The 14,781-nt window shown below is 46.8% G+C and overlaps 1 protein-coding gene across 3 annotated transcripts in view; it reads left to right on the top strand.

Annotated features, from left to right (window-relative positions):
- The window catches only part of megf10 (multiple EGF-like-domains 10), a gene marked incomplete at its 3' end in the record, with an annotated part of 68,524 nt that extends 54,061 nt beyond the window's left edge, over positions 1–14,463 (top strand). For all 3 annotated transcript variants that reach the window (XM_079289094.1, XM_079289095.1, XM_079289093.1), the window contains exons 20-24: positions 10,909–11,024; positions 11,166–11,289; positions 13,467–13,511; positions 13,611–13,817; positions 14,300–14,463. In XM_079289094.1, coding sequence (XP_079145220.1) covers positions 10,909–11,024; positions 11,166–11,289; positions 13,467–13,511; positions 13,611–13,817; positions 14,300–14,463 — 656 coding nt within the window. The remainder of the gene's footprint in view (positions 1–10,908; positions 11,025–11,165; positions 11,290–13,466; positions 13,512–13,610; positions 13,818–14,299) is intronic.
- Positions 14,464–14,781: the final 318 nt, after the last annotated feature.

The raw sequence follows: 14,781 nt of genomic DNA, 5'->3' as shown, positions 1-14,781 counted from the left end.
ACACATTATGAGGCATATATCTTTTTGATTGACAGATATGACTCCTCATAACTGCTCAAAATTATTCAAAATGGTGTCAAACTGCTTTATTAGGATTATTGAACACTCTTAGTGATAAGAAAATTGAATATATTGTAGGTACGTGGAAACAAACAAGGAGGCGAGTATTCCCTTTGGCTGCACCTTGTGGCCGTTTATTTCCATCCATACAAAAACATACACACATTCACTTCCTGCCACCCTTTAACCCCCCCTGTCACCAGGGTTACGCCCCCTCGTCCCCTACATGCGCCCCCCCAGAATTCACTAACTCCCAAGATTAGTCCCAACCATTAATGTCTCGGGGCCCGGATCAACCGACCAGCCCGACTCCGTGTCTCTGGGGCCGGAAGCAGGACCACCGTTGAAGGCCCCCTCCGGGTCTTGTCGTGCTGAGGTGGGAGGGCCCGAGGCCGCCCCCGCCGTGGGGGTTCAGCCAACCGTACCGGTTGGTCCAGGTCCAGATGTGCTGGTTTCAGTGGCGGGCCGTGGATTTTATACCCGGGCCTTCAGATCTGTCCTACTACAGTTGAATTACCTCCTAATAACCTCATTATGAAGCATCAATCCAGCAAACCTGCAGCAGATCCAAGCATTCCACCACACAAGAGCACGAGCCATTCAAATATTATTTTTTAAAACGACACGATAGACAAATGAACAGTCGTAACGTTACTATGTAAAAAAACAAACGCAGTTTGTCACTTACCGAAATTAAAGAGTTTAATCCCAGTACATCGTTTCGGTTCCAGTAAGAAGTCCTTCTCGATTCATGGATACCAGTGACAGTCGAGCCTCCCCAGCTATATTTCTCCGGTCTGCTGCAGCAGGTTTGCAGCGGGCCGGATCCCACCTCCGCCGGCGCAGACCTCACGCCAGGCCGTGTTTGTGGAGCAGTTTCCCTGCGAACGTGCTCGTTGAGTTGTAGATCCACTTGAGTCTCTCCAAAAGTTTTCAAATGCTATGGCGTCCTCAGGTTAGCGTAGCTCCAAACACCAACAGCTCACTTAAAATGAAACGCATTCCCAGCCATACAATGTGCAACGCTTCTCCGACGCTGTCAGCAAGAAATACCGTTCATACAAATCCTTTTCCTGGCTGAGTCAGGCTGCTAGCTGTGGGGTTGAATCTACACCAGGCAAAACCCTAAAGATGTTATAATTTCTTCCATATCTTTCAATTTGAAGTCTTACTCCTCCAACTAAGCTCTGTTGGCAAGTTAAGTTTCGATTCACGATAGTCACGTGCCCGCCCACTGACCAATCACAGCACACTCTGCATCGCGGCAGCGCGTGCACCTGGACACGAGCGGCACGTAATGCTGGCGTCATTATAGCCAGCTAGCGGCCGCTGACACGTCAAAGAATAAGCCCAACATGTCAAACTAAAGATCTGATTGGTTGAACACTATGACAATCAACAATATCGTCCCCATGTACTTTAATCTGCACTGGCAGCAGAGCCGAGTCCGCAGGCCTCTGGCATAGACACACATAGAGGTGAGATCTGAGGCAAGGCAAGGCAAGGCAAGTTTATTTGTATAGCACATTTCAACAACAAGGTAATTCAAAGTGCTTCACATAAAACCATTAAAAGCATCAAAACATAAGGCAAAAGAAAAGGAGATTTAAAAACAATTAAAGAAACAGTGTAAGAAATAAAATTCAGTCGTAAAAAGTAAAGGAGATTTAAAACATACATTGAAACAATAATTGATGTCTCCCTGAGACATTACGCTGCACGCAATCAACCATACACTGCCGCAATTCTGCAATTACTCGCACACAAACCACGTCTCGAAAAGATCTCTGCCGATCTGCGTTTCATAGTGTACGCCTTGCACGAACGCGGTCCCGGAGGAAATGGCGATATATTGTGCAGTCCTTTTAAAACCATTAAAAGCATCAAAACATAAGGCAAAAGAAAAGGAGATTTAACAGCAATTAAGAACAGTGTAAGAAATAAAATACAGTAGTAAAATGCAGAAATGCAGGAAATTGATTAATATATTAATTGAATGTGGCTCAATTAAAGGCAGCAGCAAACAGAAAAGTCTTCAATCTTGATTTAAATGAGCTGAGGGTCTCAGCAGACCTGCAGCTTTCTGGGACTTTGTTCCAGATATGTGGAGCAGAAAAACTGAACGCTGCTTCTCCATGTTTAGTTCTGACTCTGGGAACAGATAGTAGACCGGTCCCAGACGACCTGAGGGGTCGGGATGGTTCATAAGATAGCAGCAGATCAGAGATGTATTTTGGCCCTAAACCATTCAGTGCTTTGTAAACCAACAGCAGGATTTTAAAGTCAGTTATTCTACAGGAAGCCAGTGCAAAGACATCAGAACTGGAGTGATGTGATCCACCCTCCTGGTCTTAGTGAGGACTCGAGCTGCAGCGTTCTGAATCAGCTGCAGCTTTCTGACGGACTTTTTACAGAGACCTGTAAACACACCGTTACAGTAGTCCAGTCTGCTGAAGATAAATGCGTGGACAAGTGTTTCCAAATCCTGTTGAGACATAAGTCCTCTAATCCTTGATATATTCTTCAGGTGATAGTAGGCTGATTTTGTAATTGTCTTGATATGGCTGTTCAGGTTGAGGTCTGAATCCATAACTACACCTAGATTTCTGGCTTGGTTTGTGGGTTTTAACATCAGTGACTGAAGCTGAGCGGTGATTTTCAATTGTTCATCCTTGGTACCAAAAACAATTACTTCTGTTTTATCTTTGTTTAATTGAAGAAAATTCTGGCACATCCAGTTGTTGGTTTGTTCAATGCAGTTACCCAGCCCTTGTATGGGATTATAGTCCCCTGGTGACATAGTTATGTAGATTTGTGTGTCGTCTGCATAATTATGATAACACACTTTGTTGCTTTCCATAATCTGAGCTAGTGGAAGCATGTAGATGTTGAACAGAAGAGGCCCCAGTATTGAACCTTGGGGAACACCACATGTCATTTTAGTCAGCTCTGATGTGTAATCAGCCACAGACACAAAGTATTCTCGGTCCTTCAAGTAGGATTCAAACCAGTTAAGTGCTGTGCCAGAGAGTCCCACCCAGATGTTTAGTCTTTCTAGGAGTATGGCATGGTCGACCGTGTCGAATGCAGCACTGAGATCCAGTAACACTAAGACTGAACTTCTGCCATTGTCTATGTTTAAGTGGATGTCGTTGAAAACCTTAACAAGAGCAGTTTCAGTACTGTGGTGCTGTCGAAAGCCTGACTGGAAAACATCAAAGCAGTTATTTACGGCCAAGAAGTTGGTCAGCTGTTGGAAAACCGCTTTTTCAATTATTTTACTTAAAAATGGGAGGTTTGATATTGGCCTATAATTTTTCATCGTTGCGGAGTCTAAACTAGCCTTCTTTAGGAGCGGTTTAATAACTGCAGTTTTTAGGGCTTGTGGGAAGACACCTGAGAGAAGGGATGTGTTTACAATTTGTAAAAGATCAGTGGTCATGCAGTTTGAAATATTTTTGAAAATGTGTGTTGGTAGAATATCCAAGCAGCAGGAGGATGACTTCAGATGTTGTATAATGTCTTCTAGGCTTCTACGGTCGATTGAATGAAATTGTGTCATGATATTTGAATGGATGTTATTCAGAGATCGGGACAACACATATCCTGTGGTTGGTGTGGAGGCACTGACTGCTTGTCTAATTTTCTGAATTTTGTCAGTAAAAAAGGAGGCAAATTGATTGCATGCCCAGGTGGATTGGAGCTCAGCAGCTACCGACACTGGAGGGTTTGTTAGCCTGTCGACGGTAGCAAATAAGGCGCGTGTATTGTTCTTGTTTTTGGTTATGATGTCAGAGAAGAATGACTGCCTTGCATTTCTAAGTTCCAAATTATAATTGTGAAGTCTCTCTTTATAGATGTCACAGTGAACCTGGAGATTAGTTTTTCGCCACCTGCGCTCAGCTTTCCGACACTCTCGTTTCTCTATTTTCACCAGCATAGCATTTCTCCAAGGAGATCTTTGCTTACCCGAGACAACCTTCACTTTAGTGGGTGCAATGGCATCAATAATATTTTTAACTTTAAAATTGATGCCATCTACAAGCTCATTGACAGAGAGGCAAGATAGGGCTGGTGTGGAGGAGAACTTCTGAATAAATAGTTCACTGGTGTTTTCAGAGATGTAACGCTTTGTCACAACCTTGGTTTGGACATTTGTGTGCAAGGAGATTGCACTCTCAAAGAAAACACAGAAATGATCAGAGAGTGCAACATCAGTCACAGCAACCTTGGAAATGTTTACACCTTTGGTGATGATTAGGTCCAGAGTGTACCCCCTGTTGTGGGTGGGTCCTGTCACATGCTGAGTCAGATCATAGTTATCAAGGACACCACATAGTTCTATAGACTCTCTGTCCTGGGGATTATCAACATGGATATTAAAATCACCAACAATAACAACACAGTCAAAATCAATACAGATTACAGACAGCAGTTCAGTAAACTCATCAAAGAAGGTTGCACAGTATTTAGGCGGTCTGTAAATGTTTAGGAATAAAGCTTGAGAGGAATTCAGAGCCACATATTCAAAAGAACTAAAATGACCAAAGGACATCTGCTTGCATTGAAGAGAATCATTAAATAAAACCGCAACTCCACCTCCTTTCTTATGCGCTCTTGTTTCGCTCATGAAACTGAAGTTGGGAGGTGTTGATTCAATAAGAACAGCTGCACTGTTATCTTGATTTAACCAAGTTTCAGTTAAAAACAAAATGTCCAGTTTGTGCCCAACAATAAAATCATTGATTAAAAATGTTTTTCCTGACAGAGACCTGACATTTAACAAAGCTAAGTTTAATGTGGTTAAAGCTTTCTTTGCCCAATTTATTTGGACAGGCTGACGAGGAATGTATGCTAAGTTTGATAAGTTAGCATGTTTACTATTGTTTCTTCGCAGCCTCACCGTTCTTTTTCTATAAACTTGCAGGACAGGAATTGAAGCGGCTAGCTGCATACAGGGCCCCGACTTTTCCTGGAGAGAGTCATTGGTATCATTAGCCTTGTAGCCTGGACCCAGAAGATATCAATTATTTCCGTTATCAGGTAGGGGAGACAGAAGATGGTTGTGGAACCGTCGAGGAGTGTGGCGAGGAGTGTGTTTGGTCCCAGCAATGACCAGCTCTTTCATGTGGTCAGTGAACTCCAGGTGGGGGGAGGATGGGGAGAGTGTGAGAGAGGAAAGGGACCTGGATGGAATTTGGGGGGTGGAAGTAGGTGCTGGGGAGGGAGGTAACGACTCCTCGTCTCGGAAGGGTGGGGAAAGTGGGAGATCGGAGGCGAAGGCGGTCCCTGATGATGAGGTTGGAGACTCCTCCTTTTGACTTAGGCGTTAGGCGGGGGCATCCTTCCCGTAAGGTCTCCATGGCGATGCTGTGTGGTTATCTCTTGTTTCGACTCCTCTTGTATCTTGTCCTTGGCAGTAGGGACAGACGGGTGACGCAGGGAGAAAAACAGGTTTGAGGTAAACAGTTTTACCCTGACGTGTTCAGGCGAATTCCATGCGCTGCAAAAAGATGTCTGCGCTCCCAGAAAAGGTAGAAATTGTTGATAAAATGTACTGAATGGTCAGCACATGCAGTTGACAGCCATCTGTTCAGTGCAAACAGCCTGCTGAATCCTTCATCTCCTCCTCTGACTGGTGGAAGAGGGCCACTGATAAACACCTCAGTCTTGACAGAGCTGACCGTGTTTAACAGATCAATAAAGTCTCGCTTTAGAACTTCAGACTGTTGTTTCACAATGTCACAGCTTCCTGTATGCACGATGATGTTTTTCGCTGTTGCTGAGAGCAACTGAGGAAGACAGTAGCTGTGCAATGAGAAAATAAGATAATGGGAAAAATAATTTTATAAATTACAATACATGTAGTGCATTTAAGAAAAATTATTAAATTATAAAATAAATTATACATTTTATTTTTTTATTTTTTAATATAAATAGCTTTCAATCAGGAGAGACTTGTTTTATAATTTAACAATGATTTATTATACAAGCTTCAAATATGCAAAGTGCAAAGTCTTTGGCGATTGGACTCCATCCTGAAGTACTATCACCGAGGGTAGGGATACAGAGGTCCAACAGGCCTAATCCCCCCTGGAGTCCAGACACTGGTGGTGGTGGTGAAAGGAGTTGTTGCCATCTGATGATGAATCAGGAGCCTGACTGTGCTGCTGACTGGAGGCGACTGGGGTGGAGGCGGGTCGCATCTGCTTAACGCTGAAATGACAACTGACAGCAGCAGAGAAGAGAACACTTTAAAGTTTGACAGCAACGAGCTGATTGGCTAAAGGAAACTGTGTGCCGAATCTGGTTGGTTGCTTAACGTGCACGGCCCCAATCAGCTGATAGAGTAATTACAAGGAGAGGAGAGACAGCGATCACAAGCGAATGTCTTCCTGACTGAACTTGCGCATGAGCTACATTTGTGATTCTGTTTAGGTCAGCAGAGAAGGCCTTGCAGGCCCTGACGCCCCGCCACTGGCTGGTTTAAGGCGGTCAACCGACATGTACTCCAGCTTGCCGTCCATGTCGACCTTGCAGGTTTTGTCTCCGGTCTCCAGCACCCGAAACGGCCCGACGTAGGGGGGTTGAAAGGGTCCACGGTAGCCGTCCTGGCGAACGAACACATACTCTGCTGACCTGCGGCTAGACGGGACGTATGACTGTGGAGCATTTCCCGCTGCTGGGTTGCAGACCAAGGGTCTGTGACTTTGGGGATAAACTCCCCCGGGACCCACAGTGGCTGTCCATAAACCAGCTCAGCCGATGAAGCTTGCAGATCGTCTTTGGGGGCTGTCCTAAGCCCCAACATGACCCACCGAAGCCTGTCCACCCAACTGCTGTCTTTGAGGCTGGCACGGAGAGCAGCTTTCATCGACCGGTGGAACCGCTCGCATAACCATTAGCTTGCGGGTGGTAGGCGGTAGTGCGATGGAGCTTCACCCCTAGGCTTCCTGCAACTGCATTCCACAGCTCTGATGTAAACTGTGGGCCTCGGTCCGAGGAAACGTCAGCTGGGGCTCCGAACCTGGCGACCCAAGCCTGAATAAACGCCCGAGCCACCTCATCCGCCGTTGTTGATGACAACGGGACAGCTTCTGGCCAACGAGTGATTCGGTCTACCATCGTGAGGAGATGTGTGAAACCACGGGATGGGGGCAAAGGTTCTACCAAGTCCACATTTACGTGATCGAACCTCCTTTCTGGAACCGAAAACTGTGCTAAAGGGGTCTTTATGTGACGGTGCACCTTGGAGCGCTGGCACACCACACAAGTCCCGGCCCACTTCCGTATATCCTTTTTCAGCCCACGCCAGATGAACTTTGCTGAGACCAACTTCTGCGACGCCCTCTTGCCAGGGTGTGACATACCATGAATAGCATCAAAAACCTGCTGTCTCGATTCGTCGGGAACAACCGGCCGCGGCTGGCCTGTGGAGACGTCACACAGGAACGTAACGCCAGTTTTGCCAAACGGGACCTCCTCCAACCGCAGTTCCGTAACTGCCGTCCTCAACTCCTGGACGCCCGGGTCTGTAACTTGATCCTCTGCCATCTTGTTATAGTCCAAGCCTAACTGGACAGCCCCGGTGACAGCCCTGGAGAGACAGTCTGCGACCAGGTTTTCCTTACCCGCTACATGCTGTAGATCCGTGGTAAACTGATATGAAGTTCTGAAAGTGCTGTATTTCCGCTCATTCGGCCGCAACTGTCGACTGAAGAAAGGCAGCGGTTGCCACGCCCCTTTCACCCACTGCTCGTGCAACGCGCCCACCGCATAGTCCGAAGCGTCCGTGGTGATGGCAATCAGAGCCTTAGGTGACGGGTGTGCCAGCATTGTTGCGTTTGCCAGAGCTGTTTTCGCATCAACAAACGCAAGTTCCCTCTCTTCAGTCCAGTCCACAGGCTGTTTGATGGCCTTGCCTTTCAGGGCTTCGTACAGGGGCCGCATCACTTGCGCTGCTCGGGGAATAAAGCGATGGTAAACGTTCACCATGCCTAAAAACTCCTGCAGGGCCCTCACCGTGAGTGGGCGTGTAAAGTTAGTCACTGCCTCCACCTTTGCCGAGACGGGGAGCGCCCCGTCCTTTGTGATGCGGTGTCCCAGAAAGTCAATGGTGGTCAACCCAAACTGGCACTTAGCCGGGTTGATGATCAACCCGTGCTGGCTGAGTCGCTCAAATAGAGTCCGGAGGTGAGACCTATGGCCAATGACCTATGACCTTTGGCCTTTAGGCCAAACGGCATCCTCAAGAACTCAAACAGGCCGAATGGAGTGATCAGTGCAGTCTTGGGAATGTCCAGCGGGTGAACAGGCACTTGATGGTAACCTCGTACCAGGTCCATTTTCGAAAACACCACACTATCCGACAAGTGGGTAGAAAAGTCTTGAATATGTGGAACCGGATAGTGGTCTGGGATCGTTGCATCATTGAGCCGGCGATAATCTCCACACAGACGCCACCCACCCCCAGGCTTCGGGACCATGTGCAGGGGTGAAGCCCATGGACTGTCGGAGCGGCGAATGATGCCCAGGCGCTCCATGTTTTCAAACTCTATCTTGGCGATGGTGAGCTTTGCTGGATCTAGGCGCCGGGCCCGGGCATGTACCGGTGGGCCGGTGGTAGAGATGTGATGCTCCACCCCATGCTTGACCGTGGAGGAGGAGAAGGTGGGCTGCGAGAGGTCTGGGAACTCGGCCAGCAGACGCAGAAACTCATCAGCCACTGCAAGCATGTTAGTCAACCTGGTAGAGCCCGCTCCACTTAGTGTACATGGGTAAGAGCAGAAAGTCACAGCATTTATCAGGCGGCGGCCATTGACGTCCACCAATAGTCCATAAACGCATAGGAAATCTGCGCCAAGCAGGGGAATGGCAATTTTGGCAGTAACAACGTCCCAGCTGAAACGCTGCCCCATAAAACACAGCTCCAGGCACCGTGTCCCAAAAGTGCGTATGGGGGTACTGTTCGCGGCTTCCAGCAGGGGGCCCTGTCAGCATGTCCACCCGCGATGCAGGCACAACGCTCCTCTGCGCCCCCGTGTCGCAGAGAAAGTGCCGCCCGGAAACGTCGTCCCGGATGAACAGCAGCCTGCCTTCCCAACCGACGCTCATGGCAGTCACTGAGTGCCGGCCCTGGCATTTCCCGTCCTGCCAAAACTGCATGGTGAACGGCACCTTGTAGCCCGTGGCCCAAACCTTGCGTGGTAGTAGCACAGGCCGGTAGCTCCCCGCCATTGGCTCGCTGCTGCTGCTGCCGCTGTGGCGACGATCGTTGTCTCCCCCGGCCACGCCGTGGCTTGGGCCGTCCTCAACGCGGCCGTGTAGCTTTGTTGGCCCGCCAGGAAGAACTTATCGGCCTCCTCGGCCAACTCCCGACAATCGGTAATCCTGGTGTTGGCTAAAGAGGCCGGCACCTGCAGCGGGAGCTGCTGCAGAAAAAGTTCCGTAAACAGGAACTCCGGCTCGTGTTTACCTAGCAGAGCTAACATTTTGTCCATTAGCTCCGACGGCTTGCTGTCACCGAGGCCATTCAGAGCCAGCAACCGGCGAGCCCGCTCAGAGTCCGAAAGCCCGAAAATGTTCAACAGCCGGTCTTTCAGGGTATCGTACTTATCCCTCTCTGGCGGATTTTCAAGAATGCTCACCACTCTGCCTGCTGTCGAACTGCCAAGAGCTGCCATGACATAATAATATTTTGTCGCGTCCGCTGAAATGTCTCTGAGGGCAAACTGTGCCTCAGTTTGGGCAAACCACACCGCCGCTTGCGTCTCCCAGAACTCCGGTAGTTTCAGCAAAACTGCGTGCATCGACATCTTATCTTCTGGAAACGTCCAGGAGCGTCAGGGTCACCAATCTAGGTACGTGGAAACAAACAAGGAGGCGAGTATTCCCTTTGGCTGCACCTTGTGGCCGTTTATTTCCATCAATACAAAAACATACACACATTCACTTCCTGCCACCCTTTAACCCCCCCTGTCACCAGGGTTACGCCCCTTTCCTTAAAGGGGCCACGTGAATTCGGTCATCCCCTACAATATAGTTAATATTTAGTTCTATAGTATATAAAATTATAATACAGCAATGCAACTGCTGGTTCCGAAAATCAAAATTTTGCTTGACTCAGACCATTTCAGCATCAAAATGATTAAAATAGACCTTGTAGCTGTGGACTCTCTTGAGTATGGGTATGCAATTTTCGAGCAGAGGCCTAAAAATAGGGCTAGGGCTTAAGAGGTTGACCGGCTTCAAACTGCAAGGCATGTTAGGTTGGTCTTTCCAGGTATCAGTTGTTTCTTGAATGTATTGCTTCTATAACAGCACTTAACCGGGGCTGCTAATCACTTCCCACGGTGCTGGAAAGAGTAATTAATTGATTTTACAGGAAAAAGGGGATTAATGTTCCTCAAATTTAAAGGTTGTGTCCTTGCCATGGACAGACAATTGGTGAACTGAAGACAAGATCTTTTTTTCTCTTGACCACTCAAAAACATTTCTCTCTTACCGTACCTAAGAGAAGTGCCAAAATAAGATAACATTGTTGAATCTCAGAAATCAAAGGGTACTAACAAAATAAGAACAAATCATGGATGCAAATAAAAGTAAGAGGAAATTACGTAGTTGTTATATCACTTCCTGCATGAGGCCCAATGTTGTTGAAAGTAAATATAAGAAGGTAAATCTAGTGCACTTGTACACACATGAGGATGTGCAGGGATGAAGAGGACTGCTATTAAGCAAACCCAATGAACACTTGATTGTTGGGATTGAGATGCTTATAATATTGGGTTTCATGCTCTGAAAGCACTGACGAACTTCCTGGTTTCTTGTCACCATCTCATTTTTCAGATACTCACCCACCAGCATGCGAGGCCCACCCCAGCAGCTATTTTACCAACCCCAGCTACCATACTCTGACTCAGTGCACCAGCTCTCCACATGTTAACAATGGTCCATTTGGAAAGGTATGGAAGTGTACTTTGAGTCTATATAGAGGGTCAAAGAGATGGCAAAGTAAGAATGCCATGAGAAATGTTTCTATTTATTAATTTGTATAATTATATATATTCCAACTGATGTTTGTCCTTTTCACTTTCATTTTTCAGGCCAAGAGCAGCCAGCTGTTTGTGAACTTGAAGAATGTAGATCAGAGAAAAAGGGCTCCCCTAGCTGAGCACAACAGCACACTGCCTGCGGACTGGAAACAAGAAGACTGCTTCAATGAACTGGGTGAGACATAGAATACATTAAAGTGTAGTTAATGGAATTCTTATACGTTGGTAACGTGGTGGAGAGGTTTGTATGCCCCAGTGATCCTGGGAGCTGTGTTGTCCGGGCAATAGCTCCTAGTAGGGTCTTCCAAGGCAAAGTGGTCTCATGGGATAGGCCAAACCAAGAGAGATTCACTGACCTTATATGACTTTGTCACAGAGTTGTCGCAATTCGCCCTGAAAAAAGCAGAGGGTTGTGTGCAATGTGAGCCGGGCGGCAGGCAAAGGTTGGGACAGACTGTCTCTAGGGACATGGAATGTCACCTGTCTGGTGGGGAAGGAACCGGAGCTGGTGTGGGAGCGGTACCAACTATAGATAGATTTGAGAGCACCTCCATGTATAACACTGGTTCTGGAACCAAACACCTGGAGAGGGACCGGATTCTATCCTTTTCCTGAGTTGTCAGGGTGAGCGATGCCGGGCAGGTGTGAGAATACTCACAAACCCCGACCGAGCGCCGCTGTGTTGGAGCTTTCCACGTGCAATGAGAGGGTCGCCTCTATGCAAGTGCTAGTTGTTGTGAGGATGTCTCTGACTGTTGTTCGTGCTTTTGCAAGAAACAGCAGTTCAGAGTACCCGGCCTTCTTGGAATCTGTGGTTGGCGTTCTGGAAATGAGGACTGGGGACTCTATAGTTCTTTCAGGGGGCTTCAGCACTCTCGTGGGTAACAATGAATGGTGATTGGGAGGAACGGCCTGCCTGATCTGAACCAAAGTGATGCTTTGATGTTGGACTTTTGCCCTAATCCTGGATTGGTCCTAACAAACACCATGTGCACGCATAGGACGGTGTACTTGGTACCAGAACACCCTAGGCCAAAGATTTATGATCGACTTTATGGTCGTATCATCAGATCTGCAGCTGCATGTCTTGAACTCTTATGTGGAGAGAGGAACAGAGCTGTCAACTGATCACCACCTGGTGGTGACAGACTTGGTACACCCAGGCATGTAGCAAAGATGGACTGAGAATGTCTGGCTGAGGCCCCTGTCTTCAACTCCCACCTCCAGAAGTCCATACTGGGGGAGACTGGGGACATGGAATCCGAGTGGGCTATGTTCATATTCGTCATTGTGGAAACAGCTGCTAGGAGCTGTGGTCGGAAGGTCATTAGTGCTTATCGTAGCAGCAACGTAAGAACCCTCTGGTGGACACCAGCGGGATGAAGGAGGCCGTCAAGCTGAAGGGGGATCCAGGAGGAGCAATGTGGATTCTGTCCTGGTAGTTGAACAGTGGACCAGCTCTTTACCGTTGCAGGTCAGTTTGCCAATCCAGTCTACAGTCTACATTGTGGACTTGGAGAAGGCTTATGACCGTGACCGGAGTCTTGTGTGGGTACTGCGGGAGTACAGTGTACCAGGGTCGGAGCTACGAGCCATTCAGTCCTTCTATGACCAAAGTGAGAGCTTTGTCCCTATACCCAACATAAAGTCCATCACGTTTCTAGTGCGTGTTGTCCTTCATCAGGGTTTTAACACTGCAAGCAATCATGTATGTGATTTCATGGACAGGATTTCAAACTGGTTTGTGGACCTCATAATTTCGTCTCTGCTCTTTGCAGATGATGTGGTTCGTGATTTTCAGCAGACACTGGGGCGGTTTGCAGCCGAGTACACTTATATTTCTGTTTTAACAGATGACCCATTCCTCTGGAGGCTCTTTTTCCTGTCTTATGGATCAGTGTTGTATGAGTATCTAAATATTCGGGTTTGAAATAAATAACAAAGAAATAAAGCAACAATTTAAACAAATGCATGTTTTTTATCCGAGAAACATTATCGAAGGTCAAACACTGAAATGCTGATACATTTCTTAATCACAAGCCGATTCGATTATTGCAATAAAAGACTGTTACCTGATTTTGAGAGGTTTTAGAAACTCTTTATGTGACCGAGGTATCTGTTCCACTTCAGACTATATCTATCCAACTGATTGTTCATCCTAAAAGACAATTTTTCATAAGCCACTACCATTGTGGATGGAGATGTTTAGTTATGTTCTTAATCGAGAACATACAGTTCTTAATCGATCTGAGGAACACGTTCTTTAGCCTAATCTTGCCATAATAGTCTTTCACATAACTTTTGCTTCCACCATTCACTGACCTTTCTCATTTCTATTTTTCCTCATTCCAGGAGCCTACGGAGTTGACAGGAGATACATGGGGAAATCCTTACGAGGTAGGTCCTGTAAATACACATTACATACATATGAACTACTACAAATAAATGAACTGCTGGAATTCACATCTCACTGGCTCCTCTGTCTATGTCATCCAGATCTGAAGGGCACACACTATCATGCCAGCTCCTGCTCCCTCAACAGCTCTGAAAACCCATATGCTACGATAAAGGACCCTCCCCCGCTGACAGCCAAAAACACGGAGTGTGGTTACGTAGAAATGAAGTCACCGGCCAGACGGGATTCACCATACGCTGAGATCAGCAACAACAGCCCCACCAACAACCGCAATGTCTATGAAGTTGGTGAGTATTATGTTTACATTTGTTGTTGTCATTGTCAGTGCTTTATAGAGTATGCTTCAATTGCATTAACTACATCAGAATCAGATTCAGAACCGTTTATTTTGCCAGAGTATGTTGCACATACAAGGAATTTTTCATAGTGGATGGTGCATAACATTACACAAGTCAACGTTTGCCTCAAGGGGCTTCACAATCTGAATAGCTTACAACACCCTCTGGGTTTCCTTTTAGCCCCGCCTCCAACTTCGGTCTCGGGCTCATTAACATGAAGGAAGGAAAATAATTCTGGATTCAGCTATTAGTGCATTTTGGAACCTACATTTAAATAAGGGTTATTGAAGTGTACTTGTCAGTTGATTCACCTCAACTTAAACTGAGTTCAGTGCTACAAAATCTTTCAAAATGTCGGTCTGTTCCTTTAAGTTTACAGCGTTGTACTTTATTCTTCCTGCGACTCTCAACTTGCCTGTCTTTGATTTCAGAGCCTGTAAGTGCCATCCAGCTGACTGGAGACAGCAATGGCGACGTACAGTTTGGTCAAGATCCATACGATCTACCAAAAAATAGTCACATCCCCTGTCACTACGACCTCCTGCCAGCCAGAGAGAGTCCATCCCCAGAGCACAAGGAGCTGGACAGTAAATGATGCCACAGAGACTCAATACAGAGACCAGGTCTCACCTAAAGTCTGCAGCTTCGGCACTGGCTGTTCCACTTTATACCCGCAACATGCTTTCACTTGGTTTCTTGCTGTTATACTTTGACACTATCGTTGTAATTATGTATCATGGCTTCATTCTGAACAAAGTGGGTATGTAGAGTTCTGAGGTTAGTTTTGAGGTATAGCTGTTCTTTTTTACAGCCACTTGTGTACTGCGATGAAGTCTTCGTAGGTCATTCCACATGCCTGGGAGGTACAGTCTGTAAGTATACTTTGAACGAAGCTGTTCATATGAAGTGTGAC

The sequence above is a fragment of the Melanostigma gelatinosum genome (genome assembly GCF_949748355.1).
Source record: "Melanostigma gelatinosum genome assembly, chromosome: 18".
Classification (NCBI taxonomy): domain Eukaryota; kingdom Metazoa; phylum Chordata; class Actinopteri; order Perciformes; family Zoarcidae; genus Melanostigma; species Melanostigma gelatinosum.
The sequence above is the reverse complement of the archived record's forward strand: the minus strand, read 5'-3'. Positions and strand labels throughout refer to the sequence as shown.